The sequence below is a fragment of the Brettanomyces bruxellensis genome, chromosome 8, assembly GCF_011074885.1.
Source record: "Brettanomyces bruxellensis chromosome 8, complete sequence".
In the NCBI taxonomy this organism is placed as follows: Eukaryota; Fungi; Ascomycota; class Pichiomycetes; order Pichiales; family Pichiaceae; genus Brettanomyces; species Brettanomyces bruxellensis.
The window spans coordinates 840,228-857,002 of NC_054689.1; the positions used below are offsets into that span (position 1 = coordinate 840,228).

General features: G+C 38.3%; 7 protein-coding genes across 7 annotated transcripts; 4 read left to right on the top strand and 3 right to left on the bottom strand.

The window, feature by feature from the left end:
* Positions 1-217: 217 nt before the first annotated feature.
* Positions 218-1,434, top strand: BRETT_000566 (uncharacterized protein; the record flags this gene model as incomplete). The annotated part of the gene is made up of 2 exons (XM_041279131.1): positions 218-917; positions 956-1,434. 2 exons carry the CDS (start codon positions 218-220, stop codon positions 1,432-1,434), a joined length of 1,179 nt encoding a protein of 392 aa, XP_041137345.1.
* Positions 1,435-1,774: 340 nt separating this feature from the next.
* BRETT_000567 (uncharacterized protein) lies at positions 1,775-5,383 on the top strand (the record flags this gene model as incomplete). The annotated part of the gene is made up of 1 exon (XM_041279132.1): positions 1,775-5,383. One exon carries the CDS (start codon positions 1,775-1,777, stop codon positions 5,381-5,383), a length of 3,609 nt encoding a protein of 1,202 aa, XP_041137346.1.
* A 113-nt stretch (positions 5,384-5,496) lies between these two features.
* On the bottom strand, positions 5,497-8,543 carry BRETT_000568 (uncharacterized protein; the record flags this gene model as incomplete). Its single annotated transcript, XM_041279133.1, has 2 exons — positions 5,497-6,390; positions 6,414-8,543. 2 exons carry the CDS (start codon positions 8,541-8,543, stop codon positions 5,497-5,499), a joined length of 3,024 nt encoding a protein of 1,007 aa, XP_041137347.1.
* Positions 8,544-9,183: 640 nt separating this feature from the next.
* Positions 9,184-10,608, bottom strand: BRETT_000569 (uncharacterized protein; the record flags this gene model as incomplete). Its single annotated transcript, XM_041279134.1, has 1 exon — positions 9,184-10,608. The coding sequence occupies one exon, from the start codon at positions 10,606-10,608 to the stop codon at positions 9,184-9,186; it is 1,425 nt and encodes a 474-aa protein (XP_041137348.1).
* A 335-nt stretch (positions 10,609-10,943) lies between these two features.
* On the top strand, positions 10,944-11,510 carry RER1 (retention in endoplasmic reticulum protein 1; the record flags this gene model as incomplete). The annotated part of the gene is made up of 1 exon (XM_041279135.1): positions 10,944-11,510. One exon carries the CDS (start codon positions 10,944-10,946, stop codon positions 11,508-11,510), a length of 567 nt encoding a protein of 188 aa, XP_041137349.1.
* A 482-nt stretch (positions 11,511-11,992) lies between these two features.
* On the bottom strand, positions 11,993-13,294 carry BRETT_000571 (uncharacterized protein; the record flags this gene model as incomplete). Its single annotated transcript, XM_041279136.1, has 1 exon — positions 11,993-13,294. One exon carries the CDS (start codon positions 13,292-13,294, stop codon positions 11,993-11,995), a length of 1,302 nt encoding a protein of 433 aa, XP_041137350.1.
* Positions 13,295-15,413: 2,119 nt separating this feature from the next.
* BRETT_000572 (uncharacterized protein) lies at positions 15,414-16,649 on the top strand (the record flags this gene model as incomplete). Its single annotated transcript, XM_041279137.1, has 1 exon — positions 15,414-16,649. One exon carries the CDS (start codon positions 15,414-15,416, stop codon positions 16,647-16,649), a length of 1,236 nt encoding a protein of 411 aa, XP_041137351.1.
* Positions 16,650-16,775: the final 126 nt, after the last annotated feature.

Consider the following 16,775-nt stretch of genomic DNA (forward strand, 5'->3'; position numbering starts at 1 on the left):
AGTCTCAAAGAGTCAGGCGGTGCGACCAGAGTCTGTCTGACTTCAGCTGAAATTTTCCCGCTAGCATTTGGAGTCAGATACAGGACTATATATAAGCAGATTGTATTCTTCATTTTCAGTAATAAACGCTTTTCCGTTTCTTTTCAAAAGCATTAGGTGTCTTTAATATACAGCGGCTGTGTATTCTAATCTATATTTGTGCTTAAGTTGTTTCAAAATGTTCGGAGCATCCACAATTGCCAGAATTGTCTCAAAAGGGTCTTTGCGGTTTTATTCTACGGCATCCCCTAAAATATTGAGGACTCCACTTTACAACTCACATGTCAAACTTGGGGGAAAAATGGTCCCTTTTGCCGGCTACTCAATGCCGGTTATATACTCAGGTCAGTCGCACATCGAATCCCACAAGTGGACAAGAACGCATTGTGGTGTTTTTGATGTTTCTCATATGCTCCAGCACAGGATTGTTGGTTCAAAGGCAGCGGATTTTCTACAGACACTATGTCCAACAGATTTTAAGGCTTTGAACAAATTTCAATTCCACTTGAGTGTTATCCTTAACCACGAAGGTGGAATTGTCGATGACTGCATAGTGACAAAACATGCCGATGATTCATTCTACATGGTTACAAATGCCGCTTGCAGAGCCAAGGATGTTGGCTTTATCGCCTCTGAATTGGAAAAGTACGGTGGAAGATCAGATGTTAAGCATGAGACTTTTGAGGGAGTTCTTCTCGCAATTCAAGGTCCCGAAGCCCGCAATGTGATGGCAAAATACACACGCTCAAATCTAAATGATCTCTACTTTGGAAACACCCGGTTTATCGATCTAAAAGGATTTGGTACCGATGAAAAGTTCCACATTGCTAGAAGTGGATACACTGGTGAAGATGGATTTGAGATTTCGATTCCAAACAGTAAAGTTGTGTTGACTTCTTCAACGCCCTGATGGAAGAACCTGAAGTGAAGCCAATTGGATTGGGTGCCAGAGATTCGTTGAGACTTGAAGCTGGGATGTGCTTGTATGGATCAGAATTGACTGATGCCACTACACCTGTTGATGGATCCTTGTCATGGCTTGTTTCAAAGTCCAGAAGAATTCCTGATGCCACGTTCAATGGTGCAGCCAAGATTCTTTCACAGATTGCACATCCAAAGACTGTCAAGGCAAAGAGAGTCGGATTGCAGTCATCTGGTCCTTCTCCAAGACATGGGAACAAGATATTTTCTGTTGCTGAGCCTAGTAAGCAGATTGGTGAGGTTACATCTGGATCTTTTGCCCCATCTCTTGGGCATAATGTGGCTCAAGCATACATTCAAAAGCCATATCATAAGAAAGACACTGAAGTTCTTATCCAGATTAGAGGTAAATTGAGAAGTGCCAAGGTGACTAAAATGCCATTTATCGAGGATCATTACTATCGTGAAGGTTAATTAGATATACAAATTGAATAGAAGAGAATATATCATAGCTGGTAAATAGTAAGTTAAATTTACTGTATTTATGTTTGTTTGTTATTTTAAATTTTCGTGTTAGGACTGTTATTTTTTTTTTTTTTTTTTTTTTTTTTTTTTTTTTTTTTTTTTTTTTTTTTTTTGTGACGCGAAAAGAAATGGAAGTGACGCGAAACATTATAAGCAGGATCAAGATAATTAATCAATATTCATGCCTGTTACCATGATCCCCTGCTATAAAACATCTTCTTTCCTTTCTCTGAAGCAAGTAATTAACTCAATAAAACGAGGCATTTTTATTTTGTTTCACTTTTTAACGATGTTTATCAAAAGAATTGTGATTCAAGGTTTCAAATCATATAAGAACGAAACTGTTATCAACTCGTTTTCTCCACATCATAATGTGGTTGTTGGTCGAAATGGATCTGGAAAGTCAAATTTCTTTGCCGCCATCAGATTTGTTTTATCGGATGCTTACACAAATATGACGCGTCAAGAAAGGCAATCACTCATACATGAAGGATCTTCTACCGTGATGTCTGCATATGTAGAAATAGTGTTTGATAACAAAGATCGCAGATTACCCGTTAACAAAGATGAAGTGCGAATCAGAAGAACCATTGGAATGCAAAAAGATGATTATTCACTGAACGGAAAGTCTTCTTTGAAAGCTGATATAATGAATTTTCTTGAAAGTGCTGGTTTTTCAAGATCTAACCCATATTATATTGTGCCTCAAGGCCGAATTACAGCCATTACAAATTCGAAAGATTCTGAAAAATTGGATTTGTTGAAGGAGGTGGCCGGTGCAACCGTTTTTGAGAAGAAGTTAAAGGAATCTAATAAAGAAATGAATGCAGCTAATAAGAAGCAAGAGCAGATTGATGAGATGCTTAGCTATATTAACACGAGGCTCAGTGATCTCAGCATGGAAAAAGAGAACTTGAAGGTTTTCGAAAAGTATAACACCAGCAAGAAAGTACTTGAATTCAATCTTTATGATAGAGAGATCAAAAGTCTCACTCAACAAATTGACTCCGTTGAAAATAGTTACTCAGATATTTTGCAAAATTCCAACGCAATTGCAGAAGACCTTAATGATGGTGAGATTTCTATCAAGAATCTCGAGGATAAACTAACTGAGTACAAATCTCAGAGGAAACTTTTAGAAATTGAAAGCAAGAACAATGAGCAAGAAATAGCAGATGTGTTGTCTGCCATAGGTGCTGAAAAGGCAGAACTTAAGAGTATCAAATTAGAACTTGCATCAGCATCTGGTGAAGACTCTTTAAAACTTGAGCATGCAAAGCAGAAGCTACAGAAAAAAGCTGAAAAAAGAGATAGTATACATCCAAAATTACAAAAGCTTACTAAAGACTCACAAGAGATATCATCAAGATTGGAAAATATGCGCTCAGAACAGAGATCACTACTTTCCAAAAAAGGAAGAGGGAGGCAGTTTAAAACAAAGCAACAGAGGGATGACTGGCTTGAAACGGAAATTCAAAGATTAAATAATTCGTTGACAGAAAAGAAGAATTCTTTGGCTTCTTTACAAAACACTGAAACCGACATTCACAAGAAAATTTCTGATTTGGAGGGGGAAAAGAAGCAACTTGAAATTGACTCTTCTCAAATTTCTGAGTCACAAGCGGAGAAGGAGTTATATGATTTGAAAGTTCAGTGTACCGCCCTTATTGATCAAAGGAAATCCCTATGGAGAGAAGAAAGTAGACTTAACAGTGTTCTACAGACATATAAGGATGAAAAATCAAAGGTGGAGGAGGATTTGAACGGCATGATGAGTAGTTCCATCTCTAAAGGATTGAAGTCCGTGAAGGATATTGTTGATAATTTGAGCCTTGAGGGTGTATATGGTACACTTGGCGAATTGATAGATGTGAGTGATAAATATAAGACTGCAGTTGAAGTTGTTGGTGGTAATGCCCTATTCGACGTTATTGTTGATACAGATCGAACCGCAAGCTTAATAATGGAGCAGCTAGCTACTAAAAAGACTGGCCGAGTTACATTTATACCCCTAAATAGGCTGAAGCAAAGAACAGTGCATTATCCTCCAGGTGGTGATTCAGTTCCTCTAATAAGAAAAATTGCTTATGATGACTCGTTGGAAAGTGCTGTTCAACATGTATTTGGAAATACAGTTGTCGCTATTTCCTTGGAGCGGGGAGCAGAAATTTCAAAATCTACTGGATTAAGTGCAGTCACATTAGATGGTGATAGATGTAATAATAATGGTGTTTTAACAGGAGGTTTCAGGGAACAGGCAAAATCTAGAGTGGACTGCCTCAAAAGCATCAATAAATGGGACTCCGACATTACAACAGTCGATGAAAAGTTGCGTGAAATCAAGAACCGTATTTCGGAGAAAGACACTGCAATAACGAAAATTAATGGAAATATTAATCAGAAGAGGAAGCAGTATGATTCAATTTTGGTAGAAAAAGACCTCAAAGAAACGCAGGTTTCCGAAGTTGAAAATCAACTCAATATGAGTAAGCAAGAGGTTGCTACTACTGAGACTCAAATTAAAAAGCTTACATCTAGTATTGATCTGTTGAGTGAACAAAAGCATCAGTACGAAACAGAAGTGAAAACAGATTTTGAGAGTAGCGACTTATTGGATTCTGAAGAAGAGAAGTTAAGCACTTTGCAAACAGATATCCCTAAAGTTCAAAAGCAATATGATAGTATATCTGGTGAACTTCAGAGCCTTGAGATGGACTATTCCTCATTGGACTCTGAAATAAAAGAGATGCTAATACCGCTAGTATCTAGACTCACTAAGATTGTTTCGAAATCACATGTCAGTGAGGTTCATAGCATGCGTGTCAGTGATCTTAAAAGTAAATTGGAAGATGATGAAAAAAGAAGCCAAGAATTGGATACAGAGAAGAAAAATATTAAAAGTAAAGTGGACGAATTGGAACAAAGCATGTCGGAGGTGGAAAAGAGCAGAAAAACGGCGGACGAAAATCAGAAGAGTTTGATTCAAAAATTGGCTATTTACAGCAAAGACACTGATAAGCTTTTAAGTAAGAAGGTCACTTTAAAAACAAGAAGAGATGAACTTAATAAGAAAGTGAATGACCTCGGACTTCTTACAGATGATGCGTTCACTAAGTATGAAGGTGTGGAGTCAAAAGCAATATTGGATGAACTTACAAAGGTGTCGAAAGAGCTTAAGCAGTATAGTCACGTCAACAAAAAAGCTCTTGAACAATATATTAACTTTAGCAAGCAGCGGGATTCTCTTGTTTCGAGAAGAAAGGAGCTTGACAAGGGTAAGTCCTCTATTGAAGAATTAATGCTCGTTCTTCAGAAGAGGAAAAATAAGGCTATTATTCAGACCTTCAAAGAAGTTGCCACGAAATTCTCTGAAGTTTTCCAGGAACTTGTTCCTGCTGGAGTTGGAAACCTCATTTTACAGAAGAAAAATGATAAGTCAATTGAATCGTTAACTCAGCAAATTGTTGAAGAAGGTGATGGCACGGAAATATCATCTGACCAGTATGTTGGTGTTACTATCGTGGTGTCCTTCAACTCCAAGAAGGATGAACAGTTAAGGTTGGAGCAACTTTCGGGAGGTCAAAAGTCATTATGCGCATTAGCACTTATTTTTGCTATTCAGAAGTGCGATCCAGCACCATTTTATTTGTTCGATGAGATAGATGCAAATCTCGATGAGCAATATCGTACAGCCGTTGCTAATCTTGTTCATAAGCTTTCTGCACATGCACAGTTCATATGCACGACCTTCAGAAAAGAAATGTTGGATGTTTGCGACAAATTCTATGGTGTCATGTTTAATAACAAGGTCAGTACAATTGCCGAGATATCCAAGAATGAAGCTCTCAACTTTGTGGGAGATCTCCAAGCTGAGCACGTCAATTCGACAGACGCGTAGATCGAGTTTCAGTCGATGTTTTGTTCGTTTATAAATTAGATAAAAGAGGTAAAGTATTGTTTGATGTATTTCAGTTAATAGTTACACAATATGAATGCTTTTGGTATAAAAATCTAGCGATTACCCTTCTTTCTGGCGTCGCTCAATAGCGACATAAAGGCTCTGTTTTTACTTTTCTTCTTCTTTCCATTCTGGCCTATTTTTATAATATTACTAGCCTCCTTTGCGTCGATAAAGTTGGCTGCACTAAGTCCGGCATCAGATCCAAAGCTTGAATCTGAATCTGTGTCACTATCTGAATCCGAGTCACTATCTGAATCCGAGTCGCCCTCTGAGTCTGACCCGGAATCAGAATTGGAATCGGAGTCTTTAAGGTTTGTACTCTGGTAAGTCGAACTTTTAGAAGATTGCCCTTTCTCCCTAACTGAAGGTATACCCTTCTTTAAGAGCTCTGAAAGCTTTGGAAGAGATGCAATTTTGGATTTAGCTTTCGTTTTATGCACGGATGCTTTATCAATTGGCTTTGCAGATGCCGTCACCTGTGGCTTTGATGACGAAGCTTTTGCCGATGAAGCCTCAGGCTGAGGGGATAACGAAATTTGTGAACTCGTCCTTGAGCCCACTTTAGGCTTATTCACAATCCGCAGTCTTTTAGTAAACGCGGCATCCTCATCCTCCTGCTCGGACTCTGAATCTGAATCTGAATCTGAATCTGAACTCGATCCAGAACCAGAGCTTGAATCTGAGCTAGAATCTGATCCGCTTGATTCTCCACTATCGTCATCAATGATATCTGCAGCATACTTGCGTAGATTTGCTGTTGTTTCAGACGAACCCTCTGCTTTGTTTCCTGTATCTGTTTCCTTTGATAAGCCCGTTGGGGATGAATTGAGTTTTGCTTTTTTTTCTGCCTTTTTGTCTACATTCTCTCCCACTTTTTCTTCCACTTTCTCTCCCGCTTTCTCTTCTGCTTCCTCCTTTGCTTTCTCCTTTTCTTCTGCTTTCTTCTTTTCTTTGCTTTCTCTCCTACTTTGTATTTTGTAGATCTTAATTCCATTACGTTTTCATCGGCAATCTTTGTTGAATCCAAACTATTGACAGTTTGTTCCTGCTTCTTCAATATTGTAGCGCTGAATTTTGCTGTGTCTTCCGGCATGTTTATTTTAACAGTAGCTGGCATCATTTTGGTAAAATGATTATTTATAGAATTTCGATTATCATGTGTTCCAGCACTTTGCTCTTTGCCTTTCGATAAAGTAGACACGGAGCCATCTTTTACATTCATCGATGTGATACTAACAGGAGCATTGCTTAACCCGGCAGCACTTTTTGCAAGGCTGTCTACTAAAGCAGTCTGCGATGACTTCACGGCCGTTTTGTGACCTCTTCTAGTAATACTTCTGTCTCTAGCATTCTGTTTGGGTTTCTGAACACCATCTGGAGAATGCTCAAGCAATTCAGTTCTGCGTCTCCTGCTGCTTGGAATTATATTTGAAGGATCAATATCTGGACTCACTTCATCCTCCCTAGCAGCACGTGGAGATGAAGATCTGCTTTTTCTGAATGGAGAGGATCTTCTTCTCTTTCTCGGTTTTCGCGAAGGTCTTATTCCGTTATCTACCATTTTGATAAGACCCTCCTTAGTGTATTCTTCTTTCTTTTTAGTTGGGGAGCTGTCAACATCCGTATTTAGCGGCTTTGAAGCAGACGTTGTTTTCTTTGTTCTTTTGGCAGAATTCCCCCCCTCAGTTGTTGGTAATTTTCTCTTTCTTGGACTTGCCTTGGTAGGCGTACTCGTCACATTTGGCATTTGCTCAACCACTTCCGGCTCATTTAGTGTTTTGTCTCCTAAAACATCTTTCTGCTTCTCTTCTTCCTTATCAAATTTTGAGATTGTCGGAACGGGTTTTTGACTCGAAACCGTCTGAATCTTTATTCTTGGAGATATCTCCAACTCATTAATTGGTTTCTGCTCGGATACCAAACATCTTCTGATCACGGTAGTGTCCGCATTTCCTTCTTCGTTAGACACTTTCTTCTCAGTTCGTAAGGATGTCTTAGATTTCTCTTCTAAAGTTTCATCCATTTTGCCTTCTTTGACCCTCTTCGACTTCAAAATATCAATTTTAGATGGAACACTAACTCTTCTGCGATTCGTCTTCGGAGAAGTAGAAGCACTTTCGTATCCATCATCCATCCCTTCTCTTACTGAATCATCACTTATCTGTGCCTCGTAGTTCTTGGATAGATTTGGCTGTGAGGCCAAATCCAGCATTCCAGAAGTTATTCTCTTCGGTGATCCTTGTGCAATTATTGGAGAGGCAACTCTCAACTTTGTGGGCTTTCTTGGACCAACAACAACAGTACGGTCGCCTTCCGGTTCAGGTATCTGTTTTATTTTCTCAATCTTGCGTACTGGGCTTGCTATTTGAGGAGAAGATTGCTTTGTCAAGTCTCTTTTCTTTACAGTTAGCTTTGCCGACTCTGATGCTGTAGTTTGGGTCGATGGCTTAGATTCGTACTCAAAGTTTGAGCTTGTATTCCATATGGACGAAGCATTGTTGCCCTGTCGTGTCTTTGGGGGAGATCTAGACTTCTGCATTACGTCACTTAAGTCTCTAGCCAAGTTTCCTCCTCTATCGTGATGCATACTTGACTTTAATTCGTTGGCAACCAAGACCCGAACAATGTTGCTAGTGTCAAACACCATAGAAACTGTATAATCTGGATCCAGATCACATTCATTCACATCCTGCAACTTGATTATTTCCAATGGCTTTTCCCCTGGATATATCTTCAAAAAACGTTCTTCAATCTCGGCAGCTAAATTATACAGTGTATTCGAAGAACTGGTGATGTGTAAAAATTTCTTCGATGCACGTTCAAAAGGAGGATTAGCACTGGTCAGACCCATTCTCGACACATATGGATTCATTGCAGACATATTGCCCATCGGATCAATTTTATAGCCAATACTCCCTTGTTGCAGAGGCGTGCTGGCACCATTTAAGGTTGATCCGGGTATAAATGACCGATTGTTCGATGCCACCTGTTGCATGCTCATATCTCCTTGAAATGGACCCCCGGATGGAATCTCCAAGTTGCGAAATTCCGCATTCTGCACCCGTGGCGGTATTATATAGACTTGAAGTTTAATCATATTTTTCAAGAAACTATATCATATGGATTTCTAACGTTTGCAAATGTAGCTGACGGATCTGGGTCGGTCTGTAGTGCTTGTTTTTTCGTGGTTGAGAATATAAGATGATTGATCCAGAAACAGTGAAATTGTCACAGATTTTCAAAATCTCTCGCAGGGATAATTCCAATTCAATCAGATATTTTATACGGACACTATGCCAATTGAATTGCTCTAGTGTTGTATTCAACAGTTTGTTGAAAGTACAAAAGTGGCCCTTCCTTAATTTTGTGTTCACTAACAACCTAATAGACCTGGAGGATAAAGTTGAGTGATGAGAAACCGTCGCGAAATTAAAGGATCCAGGAAAATTTTTTGCCGCTAGCGAAAATCAGCTTAATGAAAAAAATGCCCTCGCGGGTTTTTAAGGTACGGACGGACGCTAATGAAGCGCGATAAGACTTTTTTTTTTTTTACGAAAATTCTCCAATAGGTATGCTTAAGAAAATACCTGGACGATGCAATCCAAGGATTTCATTTTCTTTCTAGTTTTTTATTTCCTTCTTCTAGTTTCGTATTTTTTTTTTTTGATTCCCTATTTCCTTTATTCTGACCCTATATATACAGAAATTGTTACATCATTTAATATTACCTCAAACTATCACTTTTTCCCCTTTCCGACCATTTCGTCGTGAATTTCATCAAGAATCGTTTTCCCTTCATTATCGCTTTCTTCACCGTTTTCATTATCCTCACCAGCATTATCAACACTATCGTTATTCCCATCACGTTCAATTCGTAATGGCTCATTGGCAAAATCTGTATCTTTCATGTAGCCCCATACAGATATAGATCCATCATGGCATCCGGCATAATACCTAACAGAGTTGTGACCACCATAGACAACAGTATGCATTTTCGAAGACTGCATTCCAGGACCTCTCCGAGTGAGTCTGCAAACAAGTTTTCCATCCTGTATTCTATAAACAAGCATTTGACCATTCTCAGATGGAAACCAGAGGTATTGCATCTCTGTCTCTAGCATTGGACTGAGGCACATTTGTACAAATTGCGTTGATTTGTTCCGCACAAGAGGTCCAAAATTAATTGATTTGTTCAAAGGTTTATTTGCGGTTGTCAAATCCCAGATCCTGATCCTTTCATCAGTACCTAGGGTAATAAGATCTGTTCCCGTTTCGTTGAAAAGCAAAGAGTTCACACCCCCGTTGTGCGCTCTGGGGATATCTTGGTAGAACAGAAGCTTTCTATCACTGTTTTTATAATTTCCCGTTGTCAAGTTGTAGTCCATTTTGAAAAGACAACCATTTGCAGCACGAATGTCCCAGCCAATGCAATATCCATCAACACCTCCACTGACAAGAACATTTGGATCAGTTGGTGACCATGCACAGCTTAGCATGTAGCCAAATCCGCCCCTCTGTTTTCCACCTCCTCCTAAAGTCTGGGAATCTGCTAAAGTTCTAAGATCGACTAATTTGACACCTCCAACACCTCCGTCTAGACAACAGGCGACCTGAGAACTTGAACCAGATGGATCAAAATCAAAGTTTAACACTCTTGATTTTAGATCAAACGACTGTACTGGCTGCATTGTATCTGAATCAAACACCTTAAGTGAATGATCGTAAGACGAGGAAACCCACATTCCATTATCTCTCCACCATTTCAAATGGGTTATGCCAAATTTGTGAACACTGTGAGCAGGAATTATAAATGCAGGCTCGTATATTGGTCCATTTGCCAATTTTCGGTTCCTGTTATTGTTCTTGATGTTCTTATCTGCCTTTTCTTCCTTTGCAATAGCAAATGTATCTTCCTTCGAACTCAAATCCCACAATTTGATAGAAGAATCACCACCTCCTGATAAAAGAAAGCGTTTGTCTATTGAATCCAATGCTAAAGCATTTACAGACGCTATATGACACCTCTCTGGAAACCGACATACACCCTCAGTGTAGTCTAGACTTGCCAATTGGCTGTATTTGGCTTCAGTTACTATACTCAAAAGGTCTAACGGGGACTCTTGGAACCCGTTGACATATTGCTCAAAAAATATCTGATGCATTCAAGAGATTGATGATTCAAGTCCCTAGTTAACTATCTTACGTATACAAGTAGGTGTAAATAAGATATACTGTTGAGCAAGCATATGTTGATTTCTTTCTTACTGTCTGTCTTTTTTTTTACCTCATTTGGGACATTAACAGAAAAAAGTCTACCCCGACAGTAAGCGAAAGCGAAATACTGGCTGAGAAAGAAATATACGCGGTGTGTAATTGTCGATCGAAATTATTTTGTTGACAACTGTATATATATCACTTTAATTTTCATCGTTTCCTGTTTGTATTTCAAGAAGTAGCATCGATACCCTACTCTAATCAATTTGTGAGTTCTATAATTATGGATAGTGGTGCTGAAGCTTCGGAAGGAAGCTCTGTCAAGCGGTTACTTTACAGAATTAAAAACACATATAGGTATTACCTAGACTATGTGACACCATATATGATTCAGCGTTGGATAGGGACATATGTGCTTTTTGCTCTATTTCTTGCCAGAATCCTGCTTACAGAGGGTTGGTACATTGTTTGCTACACATGGGCTATATATCTTCTTAATATGTTTCTCCAGTTCCTCACACCAAAGTTTGATCCATCTTTAGAGCAAGAGTATGAAAACGAATCTATAGAAGAGGGAACATCAAAGATGGACGAAAATGATGAGGAATTTAAACCGTTTATACGTCGTTTGCCTGAGTTTCGTTTTTGGTTTAAGAGCACGGTTGCTACTTTAATTGCCTTGTTTTGTTCCTTTTTCTCAATCTTTGATATACCAGTCTTCTGGCCAATTTTAGTTCTTTACTTCATCATTTTGTTTGTCCTTACTATGAGAAGACAAATCCAACATATGCTCAAGTACAAATATGTTCCATTTGATATTGGAAAAACTACATACAAGAACCATAAATAACTCAAGGAAAAGGTATGCATCGTCGATCCTTTTGTCTTCTCAAGGTAGCCTGTGAAAATTAATTAGATTGGCTTAGAATGAAGTGTGTTGATTTTATTTTTAATTTCATCATAATTACATTTTATTTTTTTTTTTTTTTTTTTACTTTTAATGGTGGCAATAAAGCGGGACGAACTTAATTCGGCCAGCTTACATCTTTACATGTTCTTTCCTAACTGGTTTTCTGCTTGGATCTGTGTGCTTTTGCCGTTCTTTGTACATATCTCCCTTTTCTTAATGTAAATTATTATTGACAAAATTAAACTTGTTATATTGATAATCATTAATAAGTCCTACGGATCAAAGCACGAAACTCAATGGATGACATGTGTCGGACTATAAATGTGAATATATAGATAGATTGATAAGCGAAAATTAGATTAAATCATCCATAACATTATTTTTCCGTGACTGGTACTGCAAACGATTCGTTTTGTTTAACCCTAAACAGTCGTTTCGACGTTTGAAGATTTCTCGTGGTCCAGACTCTCATCAGAGCTTCTAGATGATGCATCCAGCAAAGCACCCTTAGGGAAAGAGTCTGGTCTGTAAAATCTCAAATCGATTCTTCCAACAAGGTAGAAAACATTCACTATAGTCTCCAAGGCACCCCATAAAACATACATGACAACAGGCTTGAATATCCATCCTTGATTGGCATATGTAGTATCCAAGAAGCAGCCAATGCATCTGAAGATTGCACCCAAGAATACGAAAATAGTGGTGATTGCAATGATGATAATGGACTGGTTGTGCTTAAGAGCAAACTTTTCCTCACCACTCTGTTCAAATTCGTTCAACTCATCTGATTCTGGCTCATCTTTTTGATCGATCAGTCTCAATCCAGCACCCACAACAGTTCTCAATGGCTCTCTGCTATCACCGGCATGCTTTCTAAGGAAAAGCAACTCTCCCTCTTTGGAAGCATTACGTTTAGGGAAGTATGTTGGTCTGAAAGACTTGATCCAGAAAGGCTGGTAGATGAGTGACTGTCTGTCCTTTTCAGTTGTTGGGAATAGGTATGCTGCACCAATCAAGATCATAGCCAATAAGGAATATAGAACAATCAGCACAGATGTCACCTTCATGACATTCCGGCACATGTCGAAATGACTCTGACTTAAAAAGTAAAGGTATGGGACAACACCGGCAACGATAGACATAACAACAACTGCAATAACAACGGCATAAAGAGCCAACATACTCTGCCAGAAAAACTTCTTATTTCCAAGAATAGGGTGCTTCCACGTGAAAAGTCTTTGGGCAAGAACCAAGTTGAACGAGGCTAAAAGAACAGTTGGAATAATAAGGAAGACCTCGGATGCAAGACCAACCTTCATTTTCAAGATATCCTTTGCCCAAACAATTCTTAGAGCAAATCCAAGCCATCTCATTAAGCAGTAGAAAGCAAAAGCTAACGACATGTAGAACTTGTGGCCTCTCGACCTGTTAACCAAAAATAATGTGGTATGTCCAAAAAATAGAATTAAGAAGCATGCAAGAAAAACTGCACTTGGTGCAACGTCGTTGCTATCTGGATACGATCCAAATTGCGATTGCTGAACATCTTTTGCTGATAGAATCAAGTAGTTAGGTATGTCGTGGACATCACTCACACCTAAATATGACTTGGCAATACTCAATAGCTTCACAATACCTGTTCCGCTGGCAGCTCCGTCGGTCATAGAGGATAACAAGGTCTGGATCTGACCAGCCATTCCACTGGAAGATAAAAGACTATCCATTATGATTATTATAGTAATAAAGTTGCGGTTGAATGTCTTAACGTCCTCTGACGATAATTGGGTATCAAAGTTCAAATTTTCTGTCCTGCAGTTTAGAGTTGGATTTTTGTTTCCTTATATATCAATGTAAATATAATTTATTCCGATTGATAAAAAGGGTAAAAAGAGGGGTTTAAGCTGTCTATTCTGCACAAGGTAACAGTGTAAATCCGTTGCAACTATTTATTTCACTGAAAACCGTAAAAACTCGCAGAGTGGGGAACAGATAGATATATTTTACCTCTTTACGCTTAAATTATTAGCTCCTCACTTGCTAATGCGGAATATCTGTCAGCTTTATATTTCGGTGATTCGGGTCTTTCAATATTGTTCCTTCAAATGTGCGGTCTGTGTGCCGAACGTTTTCTTTCATCTGCATGTCCTTAAGCAAAGAATGGCAATGTTGTATTATTCGGGAGGGTAGCCAAATCCAACAAACGCCCGATTAGGAAAGTTTTCAATGACTACAGCTACAGCCGTTTATTCGAGACAGAGGGAAAGGAACACAAAAAAAATAAAATAAAATAAAATAAAAAAATAAATAAAATCGCATCAATGAGGTTTTAGCGCCGATCAAGTCAACATTACAGCTCCCGAAACTTTTTCTTGCCATTTTCCCCTAGTAATGCTAGCCCTGACAAAGCTGAAAAAAGCAAGCTTAAAGGAACGCAATTTTATTCCTTAAGTGGTGAAAAATGCAGTTATTGTAAGGGTTTAAACCTCTGACAGAAATCGGTTCATGAGTTTTAAAATTGCAATATAATATACTATTTTCCAAAAGCCTTTCCCATTCACAGGTATAAGGCTTATGTGAAACCTCTAATTGTTTTTATTTACCTTATTTTCCCCTCTATTTTTGGTCGCTTTCGTACTGTACTTCCGTCGTTAAGCATATAGTAAACGAAGGGCGATCTTTATGTGTGAAAAATGTCTCGTATAGTTTGCCTACTATATCTACTTCGTAGAATGAATGGCACACGATAGTAAAGGTAGAAAAAAAAATTTCGCGATTACCATCCCTTCCATACAATGCCCACACTCAGATTTCAGACATCCAGCCCAACAAATTTACAAGCATCTCATCTCCATACAATAGTTGCCAGAGCATTCTCTATCAGTTTGTATTCATATTGAAGTACAAGGAAAGGTATAATTAATATTCTGCAGTTCAACATAGTTGTCTATTATATACTTTTTGTGATATTTACTGTTTTGTGCACCATACATTTAAACATCTACCACTTCAGTAGTGCGCCTTCACAGAGCTACATGCATTTTGTTATCGTCGATTCTTGTTGTCGAACCGTTTGTTCAAGTGTTGAGGAATTGGCCTAAAACATAATCCACAATGATGCGTCGAATGGCCTTATAGGTAGAGAATAATCTTAAACGTCAATTTACATGTAAGAACAATGCCTAAAAGAACCTAGAAGGGCTGTAAATCATTTTATTTTGTTGTTATTTTCTCTGCAAATGCATTCCCGGGATTAGAAATTTGCTTTCTGTCATTCCTATTATGTGGTATGCTTGCTTTTAGTTTGGTTCGGGTATCATTCAAAGGATTGATCGTTCTCTGTAATTTTTTTTTTCGCACTTCCCACAGTTGGCAAACCTTTGAAACCCTGAGAAAGCTCGCAATTTTTTTTTTTTTTTTTTTTTTTAATTTCTCCACTTATTTTCGGGGAAGTCAGCTGTCAGATTTCTTTTTTATTTCTTTGTTCCTTATTCAGCCAGATTCCATTCATTTTCAACTGCTTTGTTGCAGCGAGTTTTGTCGCAAAATTTTAAAACTGGGATTTCAAAGTAAAGTGGTTTATTCCTTTTGTCCTAAGATCAAATATCTTGTTAGATTTATAAGTAGCATATGCTTAAACGCTGTTATTGTAGCAATTTTTTTATTTGTTCCATTTCCTTTTATGATTTTAAAAGATATTTACTTTTTTAAGGGGAAAGTATTTAAGGATTCCTATTTTCTTCCACTAACAAAATAGCTGTTCAACTTTTATATTTGAGGAAGATTCTTATGTACATAAAGTTTTTTGAACAACTCTCAGTCTTACGTCACATAAGTTAATTAAACATGCCAACAAAAAGTATCTCCACATCCAGTATATCTTCAGCTTCAGATGATGACTTTGATTTAACAAAGTTCATTGACCGCGGCATGTGCACTGGCTTTGACCACGTTACATTTTACGTTGGTTCTGTCAATGCAGCAGCCAGGGAGTTAATCAATAGCTTTGGGTTCATTTCTCGTTATGAACTGGGACTCGAAACCGGCTCAAAGAGTATTTGTAGCAAGGTGGTTTGCAATGGTAATGTGAGAATTCAGTTGATGGGTACCGTTCGGCCATTACACAGTACTCCAGAAGATCCAAGAGTTGACGAGATTCATCTCCATATTGCAACACACGGCGATGGTGTAAAGGATATTGCATTTTCTGTCACAAATGTTGAAAAGTTCTGTGAGAGAGCCGAGAAAGCCGGTGGTACTCTTTTAATGAGGCCACAGACTATCAAGGATAAAAATGGTGAAATTGTCCTGGCTCGTATTGCAGGAATTGGAGACACCGTGCACACAATTGTCGACAGGACTAATTACGACGGCTTCCTTCCAGGTCCATACAATGTGACTGATTCGGCAACTGATAGACAGGGAGACGATTTCCCAGCTTTGAACATGACATGCATTGATCATGTTGTTCAAAATGATGATTGGAATATGATGCTTAAGGATTGCAAATTTTACAAGAAAGTATTTGGCTTTCACAAATTCTGGTCTGTTGATGAAAGGCAGATTCACACAAAATACTCTGCCTTGAAGTCAACGGTTATGGCCTCAGAAAATGAAAGTGTAAAGATGCCTGTTAATGAGCCTGCTAAAGGGTTAAAGACTTCACAGATTGAAGAATACATGGAATTTAATGCTGCTGCTGGTATCCAGCATGTGGCAATAAAAGTTCCGGATATTCTTAGTGCTGTGTCTGAAATGAAGAAGCATGGTGTACAATTTATCAATGTTCCGGATAGCTATTATGAGAATCTGAAAAAGCGGATGGAGGCTTCTAAACATCCTAAATTCAAGGAATCGTTTGAAAGAATCAAGAAATTAGGCATTCTCATTGACTATGATGAAAACGGATACTTGCTTCAACTATTTACCAAGCCTGTCTTCGATCGACCAACATTTTTCTTTGAAGTCATACAAAGACACAACCACAATGGCTTTGGCGCTGGTAACTTTAAAGGCCTTTTCGAGGTTCTTGAGGCAGATCAGGCCAAACGTGGAAATTTAAAAACTTCCACCAGAATCTGATTTAATTTGGAAGGTTTGCAAATTCGATTACCTTCTCTTTCCTAAAATTTTTAGGGTACACTAATGTGACAATTCTTTCTATTGCATTTATATTTACACGTTAACACTTTCTACACACACTATCTA